Below are 17,680 nucleotides of genomic sequence, written 5' to 3'. Positions count from 1 at the left end.
AGAGCAGAATTTACCAGGTAAGATGGTGTAATGTTTTATGCCAGGCTGATCAGTTGAAACAAAAAATGTTTTATAATGCTAACTGGACGAAGCAGCATACCTTATACCTTCGTGGTATTAGCCTTTAGGAGGATGAATAATGTATAAAAATCTGCTTCTCTTAAGTTGTACCTTATTAAAGCTTAACATCAAGTCTTGAAAAACTTAAGAAGATAGGGAGGCCCCATTTTTTTCTTTATAAACTTTGTAAAAGGGAGTAGGGTAATGTGGTAAAGGTATAATAATGTACAAGCAATGAAAAATACATAACATGTATTACAGATGATACCATGAATATGGGGGGTTGGGGTTCAACAGGAAAAAGGACACCTAGGCATACAAATGACAATGTTCTATTAATTACATCAAGTGCAAGCTAGTATGCAAGGTAACAAACATAACATAACAGAACATCGGCTAATTGAGATGACTGGTCTCATGGAGCAGACTAACAGGAAAGATTGAGGGGAAGGGAATGCATAGGAGGACTAGGGAGCGAGGGTAAAGCAGCAGAGTGGTGAGGGCCATGGGTGGTGTAGTCACAAGCCTAAAGGTGTATCGGAGGGCCTAGACATCCTATTCATAAGGCTGATCCGGTCCTGGGTGGCGGACATACTCTGTGGTGGTTAGAAATTTAGATATAAAACCTATCTGTATGAAATTTAGTTTGCTGAAGCACAATGAATTATAAACAATTACCTTTTTATTTTTCATTCAGCAGATTTATTTATTTTTTTTGCCTCTCATTAGTGCTGCTGATTGTCATAATCCTTTGATTTCCTGAAAATGAACAATGTGAAACATGCTAGTGCAACAAAGAAGGCTTTGTTTTAGGTAAACACTACGATAGGAAATCAAATATTCGTGTGTACATATGTAATTACAAACCATACATAGAAACAACATTTATTAACATTCATAGATAATGATTAGCTTAAGGTTAATATTAAGGTGTCTAAAAATGTTGTTTTACTACAAAACTATCTGCAGATACCAAAATAAAGATTTTATTTTGCATTATGTTCAAACTATTCCTACATTACAACATGTTTCTGATAAAATGTATGACAGCAATGTTCTTAAGTTTAACATTTTTATTTTAAACATTTTAATATTTATTTAACATTTCAAGTTTAACATTTTTATTTGGTGTATCTGTAAGGAAAAGCTGTTTTCTTTTTTAGGAATTATGTATAATATTTATTTCTGTAGCCTTTTTACCTGATTTTTCAGGAGGAAGGAATACAAAAGAGTTCTTTTCCCCCATATGATAATTACACCTAAATTGAAGAAATATAGTAGGTATGGCAGACCAATGAATATATTAACTAGTCAAGATAACAATAGTAATGCCAAAAGTGGTATATATGTATTATTTATGTATTTAAAATCTAAAGTGTCCAGAAATGTGTAGGGGGTACAGAATATTACAGCGTGTGTGTATATATACAGAAGAAAGTATATTTTTATTTAGGACTAATAAAAATACATTAAAATACATTTTCACTTTATGATTTTTTATAGTTTTAAATAATATGCAGAACAAGTATAATAACTGATCCGATTTTTCTCATGGTTGGGAAAATAAAAATGTACAGTAAATACAATTCTGATATACAAAAATAATTGATAAAAGTATCCTGTTATATGCATTACAGCCTCCCTCTTTTAGAAAGGGCAGTCTACCTTACCATGAAAACCACTTTTGAATTAATACAAGGAACCTATTAGAAGGCTGCTTTTGCTAATTGTTGTGGAATATGTAAACTACAGGACTGTCATTTAACCCTTTCTTCTATAACAAGCATGTGAAAGGTGAACCACTATGCCACCTTGAATATAAGATGTCAAACACTTTTTTGCTTTATAATGGTGTAACTGTTTCCAAATCTAACTTATGATTGGTTTTATATTACTCCGAACCTGAAAGGGCTGTTATTAGCACTACCTTCGTTAGTTCTATCATTGTATTGTGAGAAAGTGCTCATGAACACAGAAACAGAAGCTGTAGATCAGTTTAGCAGACATAAAATACCCTGAACAGATAAAGTGCTGGCTAAAGACAACCGATGCCCCTCCACATTTGACAATATATTACAATGTGTCTCCTTCAGGGTAGATCCTGACTGGTTCCCAGGACTGGAAAGGTTGAAGAATTGGATGTGGGAGTGTGTTTGTATATATGTTTAGGCAAGTAGTAGTTTATGAGTGAATAGGGTTTGCATGTGTGTAATGTGTTCTTGTTACAGTATGTTAAGTTCTGCAGGTGTCAGGGGCAAATTAAGTGCATTAGCATGTACAAATAATGAGTACATAAGGATGCATTGATTGCCGATAAGTATAATGCTTTGATTACATTACCTGTGTTATAGTAATTGTATGGTATTTTACTTCACTCAACAAAATGCCTCTTGTATGTATCTGGCCCGCGGATGTGTAAAAAGAAAAAAAAAAGAAAAAGAAACTACCTTTCCCAATGCCTCTGTAGGACAGCAGGCTCATATTTGTTGAAATGTCTTGCAGGGCTATGTGCTATTGACAATGCTGAGCATAAATACAAATTATTTTGTGATAGTGAACAAGTTGATGTGACAAACCCTTTTTGGCACAACTGAATGGCAATGTTATTTGCTATATTCTTCTGTTACCAATTGATAAATCAACTCAAAACTCTAATTCTAAGTTTCATATTTTTTTCTGGATTAAGGTGGTAGTTCATAAAGACTGAATAAGTGACACATCAAATCCCTCTGTTTCAATGATAGTGTCTTTTATCCATGAAATATAATTTGACACTCTTGTATATACACCATATTTTCCTTCCGCTGCACATCCTTCTCCCCAGCTCACCACCCCCACCAAGTACCAGGTATTGCGGTATAATACAGCAAATGGACCGCCACTGTCCCCTTTACATGCATCTTTCGCTTCAGTATCATACCCTGCACAAAACATGTTTCCCGTTAACACATTTTCAGTGGATTCCATACAGGTTTCTTGGCTGATAACAGGTAGGTGGACCCTTAGTAAGAATCGACTAAATCGTCCTAGATAACGTCTAGATCCCCAGCCACTTACTTGCCCCACTTGTCCTTCCTGGGTAAGTAGACGCCCAAGATTAGGACTAGGCAGGCAGATGGGACGTGAGTGTTCACTAAAGACAGCTGGGCTGCGTAAGTACAGAAGGGCAATGTCATGATCATAATGTAGATCTAGGTAATATGGATGGGAGAAAACTTGTAACACGGCAATCTTCTGTTCATCTTGATCCCGCAGATTTTTGTCATAATCCCCTACAAATTGGGTTTTAGCAAAGTTAGCAAAAAGAGAAATATTAGAGGTGATTTTCTTTTCACATCCTCATCACAACTTAGAAAACATTAATAATTCATTGCCAATTCAAAGCAAGTAAACAACAGATCTGAACACCACTTTGCACACCATTGCACAAGTGAATGCTGACTGCTGTAGAAAAATTAAAATAATGTCCCACCACACTTGCCATGCAAAAATTTTTCACAATAGACACAATCTCAGAGTTGCTGCAACATAATGGTTTAAGCAACAAGAAACAGTGATCATTGCTTACTGAAACTGTTTATGACACATCTGCTCTTCATTGGTGACCACAGAGAGGCACCAGTCTATCATTACCCTCATAGCCAGAGTGCTTGGACCTGCAACTGTTGTTACAGTATAAGCATGTTAAAATCAATTTTTTTCTCTGAAAGTATAGCAAAGCAAAATTGGTTCCTGTTTCACAATACCCTGACAAATACATGTTTGCAAGAACAAGGGCTTTCAAAAGTTGTACATTGCCTTCTGGGAAGTTGTATTCTATTCAATTATCACATGTGTATACTACACTGCTCAGCAAAGCATTGTACCACCACTCTAAAGTGCAATTCTACCCACTAAATTGTATAGAATTCAAAATATAAACTCTGTGACCATTTAGTTTTTTTTGCTGTATACAGAATTATTTTATAAAAATATTTATAGGTGGCTGGTCTGAGTATTTCAGGAACTGCTGATATGCTGGAATTTCCAAGCACAGCCATCTCTAGGTTTTACAGAGAACAGTCCAAACAGAAAATATATAGTGAGTAGCAGTTTTGGGGAAAATGCCTTGTTGATGCCAGAGGAAAGTGACCAGACTGGTTCAAACTTATGAAAAGGCAAAAGTAACTCATATAACTTATAAATTGCAGCTAAGGTATGAAGAAGAACTTCCCTAAACGCTACTGTGTTGAATTCTTACAGCAGCAGGAGACCACACTTGGTGCCGATCATGTCAGTTAAAAACAATCATTTAAGGAAACAGTTTGCTGACCAAAGGGCTGACCAAAACTGAAAAAACATTGTCTGGTGTGATGAGGTCTCAGTTTCTGCTACAACATTTGGATGGTAAGAGCAGATTTTGGCATCAACAATATTCTAGCATGAATCCATTCTGCCTTGGCAGGCTTGTGGTGGTGTAATAGTGCAGGATATATTTTCTTGGCACAATTGAGCATTGTTTAAAAGCAACAGCCTACCTTAGTATTGTTGCTTACCACAATCATACCCCATATATATCTTCTGATGGCTACCTCCACCAGGATAACATGTCAAGTCACAAAGCTCTAATCAACTCAAACTGGTTTCATGAAATATGTTCATGTTTGACTTAATTTTCCTTTCACATGGTGAGGTCTTTAAAGGATTAGGAGAAATAATGGGTAGGTGTTAGCTATTGTCCTTCTTGGTTGAGTGTTATGTTGTGCTAACTCCTGGAAATGGAAGAGTAGGGGTCTTTGGAGCACAATACATTTATTGATCAAAAGAATTCTACGATTTGGCCATACATATAGGACAAACATAGTTGAACATTTTATGATAGACCTTAACCCTCATTACTGCATGGGGTTTGGAGAGGTCTTCGTACTTAACCTTGTTCCTCTAATTTACAGGAATTCAAGTAACAATGGAATTACAGAACATGTTGTTATAGACCTTAAACCTTCATTGATGCATGGGGCTTACTGGTCTCCTGTACTAAATAAAGAATTACTATTAATTCTATTTGTATAGATACGTCCAATACAGGAATTGTAGTTTAGTAGGATATTCCCATGAATAGAAAGGTCTCAAACCCGACGCCTTTAGTTAATTAGGCTTCCTCGGAGGTATTATTGAAACCGTGATATTCGCTAAACAATAAAGAAAAAATTTCAAAGGTCTATGTCAAACTCAATACAAATATAGAGTGACATAATATAAATCATAGGAATATTGAAAAGGATTATTATTTACTAGTCTAGTACATGATCTAATACAGTATTTAATGTCACAGTAGTGAGGGTTAAGGTCTATCAAAAGATGTTTAATTAAGTTTTTCCTATATGTATGACCAAGTTGTAGAATTCTTTTGATCATACATGTTGTGTTGTGTTTCAAAAAACCCCTACTCTTTACTTGTTTTTTCTGTGAAAGGATTACTTATTGAAGGTAATTTTACTACACAAACAAACAGTTTGCTAAGTGAACTGCCTTTTACTCTTTTAGTAAACTACTACTGGGTTGTGTTTGCATAACTAAGCTTGTTCGTAGCCATGTTAAAGTAAAATTCCAATCAAATGTTATACGTAATATTGGGACTCACCAATGGTAACATGATGAGGAACAACACTCTCAAAGCAGTGTGCTGCTGACAATACCCAGCGTGCACTAATAAGACTCCCGCCACAAAAATCCACTCCTCGGATTGTACGGATTAGGACCTAAATGAAACATCATCGTTAACAGGGAATATGAGCAAATGTTCATTAACAAACATGGCATCTGTGACAAAAAAATATAGCTATGTAGTAAAAAAAGTGCACCCAAAGAATATACAATAGTTTAAACTCTATTGAGAAAGGGTGGTGCCAAGCCTTGACATAAAAACAAATTTAGTCCAAACATATGAGAATAAAAGAAAGAAAAGAGGAAAGAAGGCTCTTTTTAGGCACCAGTGTAATACCTTAACTAATTTAAGATAAAAATTACACTTTATGAAATTCAAAATATCAATCAAAAGGGTCAACAATAACGTAGTTACATGGTTCCCATACATAAAACAAGTACTTAGCGGTTGTTTGTTATTTAGAGTGTCCCACTCGATAAATTTAGGGAGAAGAGATGTTGTAGTGTGTGTTAAACCTGACGCGTTTCGCCCACAAAGGGCTTCATCAGGGTATTTTTATAAACACCAACTCTTGGGAATCTAGGACACAACCTTCAACATTAGCAGATATGGTGGTAAGAATAAAAAAAGGACCTGCCTCAGGTAATAAATTGAGTATGCATTAGCAAGAGCTGGGAAGAGTATAAGTTGATGATACTTAAAAGGTCAAGAGGGACGAAATATACCAATGGTGCAGATTGGTAGTGTGTGGTTGCTTGCAGACAGGCTACTTTATTGATCCCTTGAGAGCTGGTCCTAAGAGGAGACCAACACGAATACGTTACCATTAACTTCTGCTTTTGACTGGTCTCTTTCTTACCATATCTAATACTTGCATGGTTTATGTAGTTGAGTTGCGCTTTTTTAGCAGCAATAACTAAGAAATGCCTTCAATCTGCACCATTGGTATATTTCGTCCCTCTTGACCTTTTAAGTCTCATCAACTTATACTCTTTCCAGCTCTTACTAATGCATACTCAACTTATTACCTGAGGCAGGTCCTTTTTTTATTCCTACCACTATATCTGCTAATGCTGAAGGTTATGTCCTAGATTCCCAAGAGTTGGTGTTTATAAAAATCCCCTGATGAAGCCCTTTGTTGGGAAACACGTCGGGGTTAAAACACACTACAACATCTCTTCTCCCTAAATTTATCAATGAGTGGCACTCTCTAAATAACAAACAACCGCTAAGTACTTGTTTTTATGTACAAGAATCATGTAACTATGTTATTGTTGACCCTTTTAATTGATATCTTAAATTTAATAAAGTGTATTTTTATCTTAAATTAGTTAAGATTTTACATTGGTGCCTAAAGAAAGCCTTCTTTCCTCTTTTCTTCCTTTCGTCTCATATAGCTATGTAGTATATAAAACAAAATTTACATGGGAACCATATTGATTTGCATGTATATTCCAAGTAAATGCATAACTGTATTAAAGAATTGAAGATTATTTTTGTTCACCTAAAACATACTTTCGGGTGAATGATCACTATGTTTACCATTTTAAAGTATCATTTGCATATATTTATCTTCTAAAAGGTTAACAGACCTGCCATGGGCACTGCCCCAACTGACAGAGCATGCCGCCAACGATCCGGGAGTCTTCATCTTCTGGCAGATTCTCGTTATATTGTCCACTGTCTGTTCCGTTTGTATTATTCATGGTACTTGCTGAAATATTAGGGTGATTATGACCATCCATACTTTTATATGAGCTGGTGTTATTTTCTAACCCTGTTAGGTGTTCTGGGGAGATAGTTGCTGATTGTTTGTCCATTGCTTGTGCCTGTGCTGTCTCATTATTGAGTGACAGCCCTAGTGATTCATTTAAATGTCTGGGCATGGCTGGTGAAGGCCTGGGTGGGGAACTAGTAGTCATGTTGTAGTCCGTATTGGAGAGTTTGTCTGATTCCACCTCCAGATCCAGAAGAGAACGAGAGGACCCAAGTGTCAACCCACAAGGAAACTTAACTGGAATGTAAATAGAAATATGAATTAGCATCATTGCTTATAATGTATTAGGGGGAAAAACCCTCACCAATGTATGCTGAATTATTTGTAAAAATATATTTAAATGTAGGAGATTTAATTGCTTGGCATGGATTATTATATATAAAGTGGTAAGAGGAACATCAAGGCAAATTATATGAGTAGGCATGACAAAGATTAGAAATGTGAATAGAAAGAGATGAAAGAAAGGATTGGAGATGAACTGATGGAGCGGGTCAAGTTTTCAAGTATTTGGGAGGTACCATCAATTAGGTTGGCACAACAGACAGAAAGAGATCAATGGCAGAATAGTTACAATTGGGAAAGTGAAAATCATAGGCACTGGACAGTCATAAGTGGAATTTTACTTTAATGGAATTATCAACTAAAATTAGGCAATTTACTTAGGAAGGATAATTTTTAACAAAAATTTGAGAAAGAAAGAGAATAGAAGGGATTTGATGGCTCAAAATGATATCTATGTATTCATAAAAGTTCTTCATACATAATTACAAATAATCAAATATTATGACCCAGGCCCATTGTAAAAACATGGGATTGGGATGTCCAAACTATACATCAATCACTACACATAATCCACGTGAACGGGTTAGACTTTTTTACCCGACGTGTTTCGCCTATATGGGCTTTTTCAGGGTTATCGTTTAGATGCGAAACGTACCAGGTGAAAAAGACTAACACAGTCAAGTGGATTATTTGTAGTAATTAATGTATAGTTTAGACATCCCAATTCCATGATAATACAATGGGCCTGGGTCATATTATTTGAATATTTGTAATTATGTATGAAGAACTTTTATGAATACATAATTTCATTATCATTTTCAGCCTTTAAACCCCTTTTATTCTCATTCTTTCTCAAATTTTTGTTATTAACTAACTACAAGTGGTGGCTATGATCATACAGTATTTAAGCAAACTTTAGAGAGATGAAGGTAAATCTTCAAAAATCATAAGAATAATTCTTTGCATCTGGTCTAATAAAGGAGCAAAGGGAAATGGAATAATGTTACACTTACAGTTGCCTAACTTGAGCAAATGTTCAACCTACCAGCAGGGGCACATTTCTTGCCATCCTCCTCCAGGGTGTAGCCATTTGCACAGGTGCAGGTCACGCTATGTGCCTGGGGGTTGTCTGTGCAGTATTGCCAGCATCCTCCATTCTTATACCAACACTCATGCCGCACTAGAAAAGAGAAAGACAAGGAGAATATTACAGGTATCAAGTTAAAGTTGACCCAAACTGCATTGTGCCTTGAAGGAAACATACTAACAGAAGTATATCTTGCTGACATACCAGTTGCCTGGTATATTAAGCTGACCTATTGGCCTCCATACTTTGTGAGTCACTGACTTGAAATGCATATCCTGTGTGTCTTGATCATAGTTACATTGAAAAAGAGTCAAAAGTCCATCAAGTTCAATCAATAAGTAAAAATAAATCAACCGAAAACATGCATTTAGGAATGCATTTTATAGGCAATCTACTAAACTTGATAAAAACTTTCTGCTGGAGTCTATTCCACATACATGCTATTATTTAGTCTATATAATCCACCAGAGAAGCCTGAGCCTTCTTCATCATTTGACCTCTTTCAACCCAGATTTAGCTTTGTACCAACTGAAGCAACTGTTCATTTGGGGCAGCATGGTGGCTCAGAGGTTAGCACTCTTGTCTTTGCAGCGCTAGGTCCCAGTTTCAAATCTCAGCCAGGACACTATCTGCATGGAGGTTGCAGGTTCTCCCCTTGTCTGAGTGGGTTTCTCCCAGGTAAACTGGTTACCTCCCACATCCCAAAAAAAAAACATTCAGTTAGGTTAATCGGCTTCCCCCCAAAATTGACCTTAGACTGTATAAATATGACCATGGTAGGGACATTAGATTGTGAGCTCCCTTGAAGGACAGTTGGTGATATGACTGTGGACTTTGTACAGCGCTGTGTAATATCATGGCACTATATAAATACTGTGTAATAATAATTACATCTCTATCACATAACCTGGATTTTATCCCTCTTTCTCATTTTTTTTTTTTTATGCTCATTATTTAGACTTCTGTAATAATGTCCCCTTTTTTCTATTCTAATTAGCAATGATTTGGTTTCCCACTCTTCCCATTCCAATTGTAATGAAGGACAGAAAAACAAAACAGAAAAAGCAACTTATTTAACTTAACTTTAAAAATTTCCCTCTCATCTTGGTATGAGCTCTATCCACAAGAAAATGAATTCTAGTGGAGAACAGAAAGCCAGTAGACCCGGTGGTTATGACTAATGGTAACCAATTTTCTCTCCTAGGGACATTAAGCCTTATCGAGATGCTTAGACTGCCAAACATGAATAGGATTTCCTTTTCTAGCTTTTCTAGGTGCTCATCAATCTGAGTTGCAGGGCACTAATCAGTCCAAGGTACAATACTCAATCTCAGAGTGAATTTTTGAAATGAAAGAAATAACTCAACACATGTGAGAGTATATGATACAATGAAACTTTGTTGGAATAACTTTCATATCTAGTAATCTTTATCGTAGAGAAATATTCTACTTACCATTTTCACAATGTCTTCCAGCAAAACGAGGAGGGCACAAACAAGTGTATGTGTAGTGGTACTGCTGGCAGATTCCTCCATTTTGACATGGGTTTTCTTTGCATGGACTAAGATCTACAAAGGTGCAATAACACAATAAAAAGGCACACAATATCATATAAACAATTCTTTAAAACTGGTTTCTGTGCAGCAAATGTCATGCTGTCTTCTCAGGGCTGCTTTGATTTCAGAATAGCAGCTCTGTAATAATCTCTATTGTGCCCCTCTTTTTTCCCATATTTAAAGTGTTCAAATGTATTATATTTTTGTGTACATTTTTATATTACATTACATTTAGATCTTTTAGGTAATTAAACTTATAATGAAAGATTGAGTTAAATTAAAGGAATTTGATAGTGCCTGTAACTTATTGACGAACATTAAGTAAGAAAGAAACAATCTGAAAGCAAACAGCTTCTGCTGTGATTTTCAATGTTTATTTGTTGCCTGTTTTTCAGCTGCTAGAAAGTTCAAGCCTCCTGCCTAAATCACTAGCATGATTACACTTTAATTACACTTTTACAGAATTATTATTATTATTATAAAAGGAACAATTGAGACTTTTTTTATCTAATAAAGGGAGCTGCAAAGTAAGCTGTTCTGCTGTGCTGTCCCCTGAAATAACACACAGTGCTCAGGGAAACCTTTGTCATGGATTTGTAAAATAAAGATTGTATATAGATAGAAAAAGGAAATATAAAAATCATTCAAAAACAGCATAAAAATAACATCAATGGGCCCACATTCATTATAGCTTCCCTTGTTATAACTGTCAATTCACTTACCTTTATAGTGATACCAAAACTCTGCCTACAATGTAAGAGATACAGACTATGTCAGGAATTGAGACTGTAATGAACAACTGTATATGCATCATAAGAGATGGTTTCCTTCATATTGTAAAAAGGGACTATATTCATCTTTGACATATAAAGGAACATTTATAACTCGCAATTGCACATTTTCACAATATATGCCCCCTTAATATTTTCATGAATTCTATCTTCAACACTTCTGGCTGTATGGTGGACCCTTCTGCAGCCTTCATACAGCTGCACTCCCCATGCCCTAACATGATCTCAGAGGACAGGCAAACATAGAGCTGAAAAGCTATTTTATAAATAAATGAAGGACAATGGCTTTGCCCATTATTTTTGTTTTATTTCCCAAGGACTGTTAAGGGTCTGTCAATTTTTCATCATACCATTGTACCCTCGACACTTTATTCTCTATCTCTATGAAAAAAAGCAAAACAATTAACAAACTGAAAATCAATCTCTGGGCAATTTGGAAACTTATTTATTACGTCTTTCTCCATCAGTTTTTGATTTAGTCCTGAGAATAATCAAGGTTTTCTTTGTTAACCAGTTTCTGTATCACGTACCGTTTTTTCTTGTGATTTAAAAATTTCTCGAGCTTCCTCTCTAGAACACGTTTCTTCATAGCATTCCCGCTCTAGGTTTCCTGGAAGAATTTCTTCCAGGAAATGATTGGCACGTTTTCTCAGCACATGATGTGCCTTCTCCTTCTCTATGAACACTAGATGTTACAATAGGAATAAAAAACAAACATGTTTATAGATGGAAGAACATGGTCACAGTTTTATTGAACAACACGGCATATATATTCTAAAGATAATGACCAACAAGTGGATACCGTTTAGTTAACAACAACCAACCAATGCCAGTCACAAATGAACTGTGGGCACCCAAGTAACATGGATTAAAGTTCTATCTTAACCAACACTTTAGCACAGACATCTGTTAATTAAGGCCTGTTAAGAACCTAAATCATAAGTAATTGGCATGATAAACCTAACCAATAAACCAGTGACAACTAAAAGAAATGTAGGGTCGGAGGTTGTATAGATCAGGAGACATATCTGATGGCTGGCTCAAGATTCTTCAAGCTTTACCATCTGTGAGACATTGTTCAGATATGGAGTATGCCTACAAAACGTTCAAGTAAAAAATATTGTTAATCATAGTCATAAGTTTTTTTGTTGGCTTTAGTCAATTGGGGAAATATTCCTTCATTGCTTATCCCAAGTTATTGGAAATCCCAACTTAGGTATCACAAAAACAGGAGTCGCTGTTGGATAATTTTTCTGGGGACAACTTTAAAATTCTGGATTTCTGCCCATATCCGTTCCCAGTGACATAGGGGCAGAAGGAAACCTCCCAACCAAACCAGGATAGCACAATAAAACCCTACAGATATTCAACCTATACTCTATGAGGAAGTAATATTTTTTGCCTTTAAATATACTTGAAGTTTCTGATTTAATCATACCTTTGTAACAGGATACGTTTGAGAGCAGTATTAGAATAATATAAAGAACATGGTTCACTTTTTTCATTCTTCCTGGCTGTAAGCATAGAATTTGTATTACAATATAATAATCAATGTGAAAGTAATAACCAGGTAATATTGGGATGTTTGCTGGTGTTAGTGCTTGAAATTTCTAAATTGTTTATAAACTTTACAGATTTAAAAATAACCACATTATGTTGATGTCACATCTTAATTTCCGTAATTTAATTTATTGGAATGTACTATATATTGCTTTATATATTGTTTGTTGAAGTATTATGCTACCATTGAAAGAGTTTTAAGCTGAGATCCAACTTTACTGTAAGTTTTGTAAAGTTGTACAACCTCCTCTCCTGTACTGAAACTTCTTACACTGATATTACTACACACGATCAGCTTGTCATTGCCTGCAGCAAGTTATATAGAGGTTCCCTTATTCCCTGGCTATTGAATATCCAGTATTATCTATCCAATTTGTCCCCAACCTGACTGTCCACCATGACCCACTCCTTTTCACTTCTTTCAATCATGGAGGCTCAGAATCATATGCATGCAAATGTGTATCATCATAATACCATCATTTTGATATTTGCAAAATTCATCCAAAGCACCAACCCACTGCACCCATCAGGGCTGGGGACTTCTGGGAGAAATACAGGGAGAAGGTAGGGTGCTGTGATGTTTTCAGGAAATCAGAAAATTTCAGGAAGAGTACAGAATTCTGCTAGTCCATCTCATCAGTTATGATCTATTTGCATTGTATGAAAAGGCTCAGATATCATGGGCCTGATATGTTAAAGCTCTCCAAGACTGGAGAAGATAGACGATCATGGAAGAACCTGAGTGGTCCAGCTCAATGGATTTCCTAAAAGTAATTTGCCTATTTGTTTGCTATTTTTTTGATAAATGTTTTTAATACTGGATCCTAGGTTTGCTGGATCACCCAGGTACTCCCATGAAAGTCAGTTTTGGAGAACTTTATTAAATCCAACCCAATGGACCTGAAATAAGATATATAATGAAAACAGATATGTTTATCAATATTTAGGAATGTGTGTGCATGTTGGGGGGGAAGGTAATTAATTTCAGCTTTAACACATAAGTCAAATATTTTGCACAACAGATCAGTAATTAGTACCTTTTTATTACATACATAGAAGTCCTATAAAAGTTTGTAGGCTAAGAAACATATTGTCATTTAAATTAAACTTCAGTTAAAATCAGCTAAAGATATTCCTGAGACAACAAAATAAAATATGTGCAAAGTTTTATAGATTGTTTTCTTTGTAAAGCAGCCACAATCTGAGTGTAATAGTTTGTATTCTGCTGGCATTCTGCAGATTGGGGCCCTTGACCTCTGTGTGTAAGCAGTGATCTCTCTGCAGAGATCTAACATGCCCAATCTACAAATAGTGATAAGCCTGAGCTTTGCTAATTGCTGTATGTCTAAATCAGCAGAGGACATGTTACATATAAACAGAGAGACCTCCTTTTTAAAATAAACCTACTGTTGGTTCTGTTTGATAAAACATGTGTTTGTGTTGCAGCATGTTGTGTAAATTTAAGATGTGATTATTACAAAACACATTGTGAAATTGTTCCAGAATTTAGGACACTGTGGTCTGTTGCCTTTTCTAGTGGAGCAATGTACATTCTGTATGCAGGTTTCTATGACAAAAAATGGAGGTTACCACTGTTCTCTTTTCTTCCTGAAAATGCTTGTTATCTGGCTGTCACTGCCCTGACCTTCTGACTTCATTACTTTGAATCATTAGCACAGACTAATATGCAGATAAGGCTTTTAGACTTTTGAAGACTTTCCCCACATGTATTCTAAAAACTAAAAAAATCAATCGGCAACTTTTTTCAGAAGGGGATCCATAAGGATAAATGCTGTTATTTTCTTCATGACAGTTTAACTTTAAAGGAGGTGTTAACAGATCTAATAATACAGTCCTATTATTATTATTATTATTATTATTATTATTATTATTAATAAACAGGATTTATATAGCGCCAACATATTACGCAGCGCTGTACATTAAATAGGGGTTGCAAATGCCAGACAGATAGAGACAGTGATACAGTAGGAGAGGATTGTCCTAGAAATAACTGTGGGATTATTATAGGTATTTTTAAAATGTTTTCACTCATAGATTCACCCAACTTTTACCCACAATTTACACATTCAATGCAGATCATGATTGTCACATTTTCTGAATAAATCTGATTTGAAAAGGTGTATAACTTTGAGGCTTGCATGAAAATATTTATGAATACATCCTTATGTTCATTAGAAAATGGCATCTGGATTTGTAGAATGATGAAAACATGAACGCATACGGTAATATTTACCAGTTCTTAGTAATGAGATACACCATCAGTGTACATTATACATTGCTGTTAGTATAAGGCAAAGAGCGCTGTACAAAGTACAGTACCCTTGGCATCCAATCAGAATTATTTTACGTTAATGCACGCTCCTATTGCGCCTCATCTGTTATTGAAATACGCACTTAATTCATTTCTACACTAATCAATAAAAGAAAAAAGGCTTTAGGAATACCAAAGTAGATACACAGAAATATATATATATATATATAGAAACATTAGGACTGAATGGCACAGGTTTAGCCCAAAGTATAGAGACCCATACCAGATGTCCCTAGGAAGGTTATCCCAGGATTTCCAGATTAGATGTATACCATCACATACCTTGGTGGGAGTGTTATGGAGAATCTTGAGGTAGGTCTTTAGTCAATGTTCCTGTGTATGTATTTAATGGAGCTCAGCACTGTCAGTGGGCAGCACATCTGTGGTCAGCAATCACCTCTAGTTAATCATCATCCCAGACAAATATTGACAGGGGGCAGAAATCAAACATGGGGCATGGTATCTGGAGCATGTTGTCAGTGAGTGGGAGTAATTTTTGAATCAGTAAAGTAATACTAGAAAATATTGATGATTGCGAAAAACTGGGAGAAAAATGCGATTTCAGTATAAACACATTAGGGGAACAATACAGATGCAATTAATGTTTGATATAGACAAGAGAACAAATATTGGAAATTGAGTTCTTTTCAATATTCCTCTATATAGAGAATGCAGTCTGTAATATACTGTATATTAAAACTGAACACCAGGTATATAGAAAGGACAAAAATAATACTTTATATTTTTAAATATTAATAAACTCAATGCAAGCAGTGTAAGTACTTGAATTTGACTGGGTAACAGCCTATTGTACTACATGTACACTTAGGTTGCATACACACATGCAATATTTGTCGTTGGAAAGGATCTTTCTTTATCACCTACCAGCAAAGGAAAAGTAGGTTTCCTACCCTGCCCGATACGAATGTGTGGCAGAGCTGTGTACACCCCTGAACTGCATAGATAAATGACATTCTTTAATAGGTAAAATATCTCCCATATACACTATGCATTTATATTTGTGTTCAGCTATTTGCTGAAGTTTACTTTTAAAGTGAACCTTGTCCTGTCTACATTCAACTTTCACTAAATGTGTGCAGTAGTTTCCTAGTCTGAAACAAATATGCTCATGATGAGCCTAGAATTCCACATTCCCCCAATGCCCATTTTAAATTCAGCAGTAATATCCTATGCAGCTATATCTGTCCTTAGTAGTATCACAGAGGTCACTAGATCTCCCTATTCTGGTGAAACTTGGTAAAAAATAGATACCTCCAGACCAAGTTAACTGAAGAGGAACAAAAGTCCCACTTTGAAAAATACAGGATTAGGTAGGTAGTTATTGCAGAAAGGGACAAGCCATGTAATTTCTGCAATAATCTGTTTTACCTGCTTGAAAATGCCAGGAAACTGTCAAAAAACAGAGCTGCACATGTGTGGTGGTTGCCAGAAAAATCCTGGCTTTCCAGGAATTAATGAGTTTACGTCATCCCGACGGCCAATCAAGGTGCAGAAGATCCTGAAAAAAGATTGCGATGTAACAGAGATAGGTGAGTAGCGCGGGTTTATTTCCACATTAGGTGGTGTGGTATAGCTTATTACACCAAAACCTGGCAGCGTGGTGCTGTGATAACATACAGACCTAACCGGGTGAATTCCCCTTTCATTTTTTATAAATAATCATACAGAAATAAAATCAAACAAAAACATATATTATTCTAGTTTTCAAGAATAGTATAATCTGTACAACTGGTACCTTTCAATTTTATTACTAATAATAATATTATTATTATTTCAATAAGTAACATGAACATGATATAAAATTATTATATACAGTATATATATATATATATATATATATATACACACACTTTTTTTTTTTTATCCAGTCAGATATCTTTATAATAAACTGTTGTTGGTATATAGAAAATATATGGTGCAATCATACTGTAAAATAAATGCTCAGCTTTAGATTTACCAAAGATATTACACATATACAGTTTAAAGCTGAATTGTAGCCAATTACACTGTTGCATTGTAGTAATGTTTGTGTTACTACAGTACACATTAGTGCACTGGAAGTTTTTATGTATTCTTTATGGTACTCCAATGCATCTGCTTTGCAGCACACTGCAATGCACAGTAAAGCACCGTGGTGTGTGCATTGCATATCCACAGCACACAGTATCTTAGAGTGATAGTCAATTGGAAGAATGTCTCTTTCAGATTCATGTCAAGCCATTGAAAAGGCTACTGTCTTTACGAAAATATCATTGTTATTACTCACACTGACCTGAGAGCCACAAACTGCTCATCATCAAAGAACCCCAAGCAAACTTCCCAAGGAACCATGGTGGAGAAACACTGATTAAGTAATGATAGTTATCAAGAAATAAACAGGACATAGTGGTCATAGAAAAATTGCTTTACAAGTATTAGAGGTGAGGTGGTGAAGCATTTTAGCAGGTATACGTATTCTCCGCTTCCTGTTGTGCTTTATATTCATTAAGTTTCATTATATTCGTTAGGTTTCGTACAGACCAGACACCTCCAGGAGTGTTGGGTCCTTGTCCGTTCCAGACCCAGTT

General features: G+C 35.6%; 1 protein-coding gene across 1 annotated transcript in view; it reads right to left on the bottom strand.

Annotated features, from left to right (window-relative positions):
• Positions 1–1,024: 1,024 nt before the first annotated feature.
• Positions 1,025–17,680, bottom strand: part of PROC (protein C, inactivator of coagulation factors Va and VIIIa) — a 31,218-nt gene continuing 14,562 nt past the window's right edge. Inside the window, exons 10-17 of the mRNA XM_072410122.1 lie at positions 12,639–12,714; positions 11,731–11,885; positions 11,132–11,156; positions 10,308–10,421; positions 8,812–8,946; positions 7,300–7,721; positions 5,684–5,801; positions 1,025–3,332 (exon numbers count right to left, since the gene is read on the bottom strand). Of these exons, the coding sequence (XP_072266223.1) occupies positions 2,755–3,332; positions 5,684–5,801; positions 7,300–7,721; positions 8,812–8,946; positions 10,308–10,421; positions 11,132–11,156; positions 11,731–11,885; positions 12,639–12,714 (1,623 nt within the window). The 3' untranslated portion in view covers positions 1,025–2,754. The remainder of the gene's footprint in view (positions 3,333–5,683; positions 5,802–7,299; positions 7,722–8,811; positions 8,947–10,307; positions 10,422–11,131; positions 11,157–11,730; positions 11,886–12,638; positions 12,715–17,680) is intronic.

Source organism: Pyxicephalus adspersus, chromosome 4 (genome assembly GCF_032062135.1).
Source record: "Pyxicephalus adspersus chromosome 4, UCB_Pads_2.0, whole genome shotgun sequence".
In the NCBI taxonomy this organism is placed as follows: domain Eukaryota; kingdom Metazoa; phylum Chordata; class Amphibia; order Anura; family Pyxicephalidae; genus Pyxicephalus; species Pyxicephalus adspersus.
The sequence above is the reverse complement of the archived record's forward strand: the minus strand, read 5'-3'. Positions and strand labels throughout refer to the sequence as shown.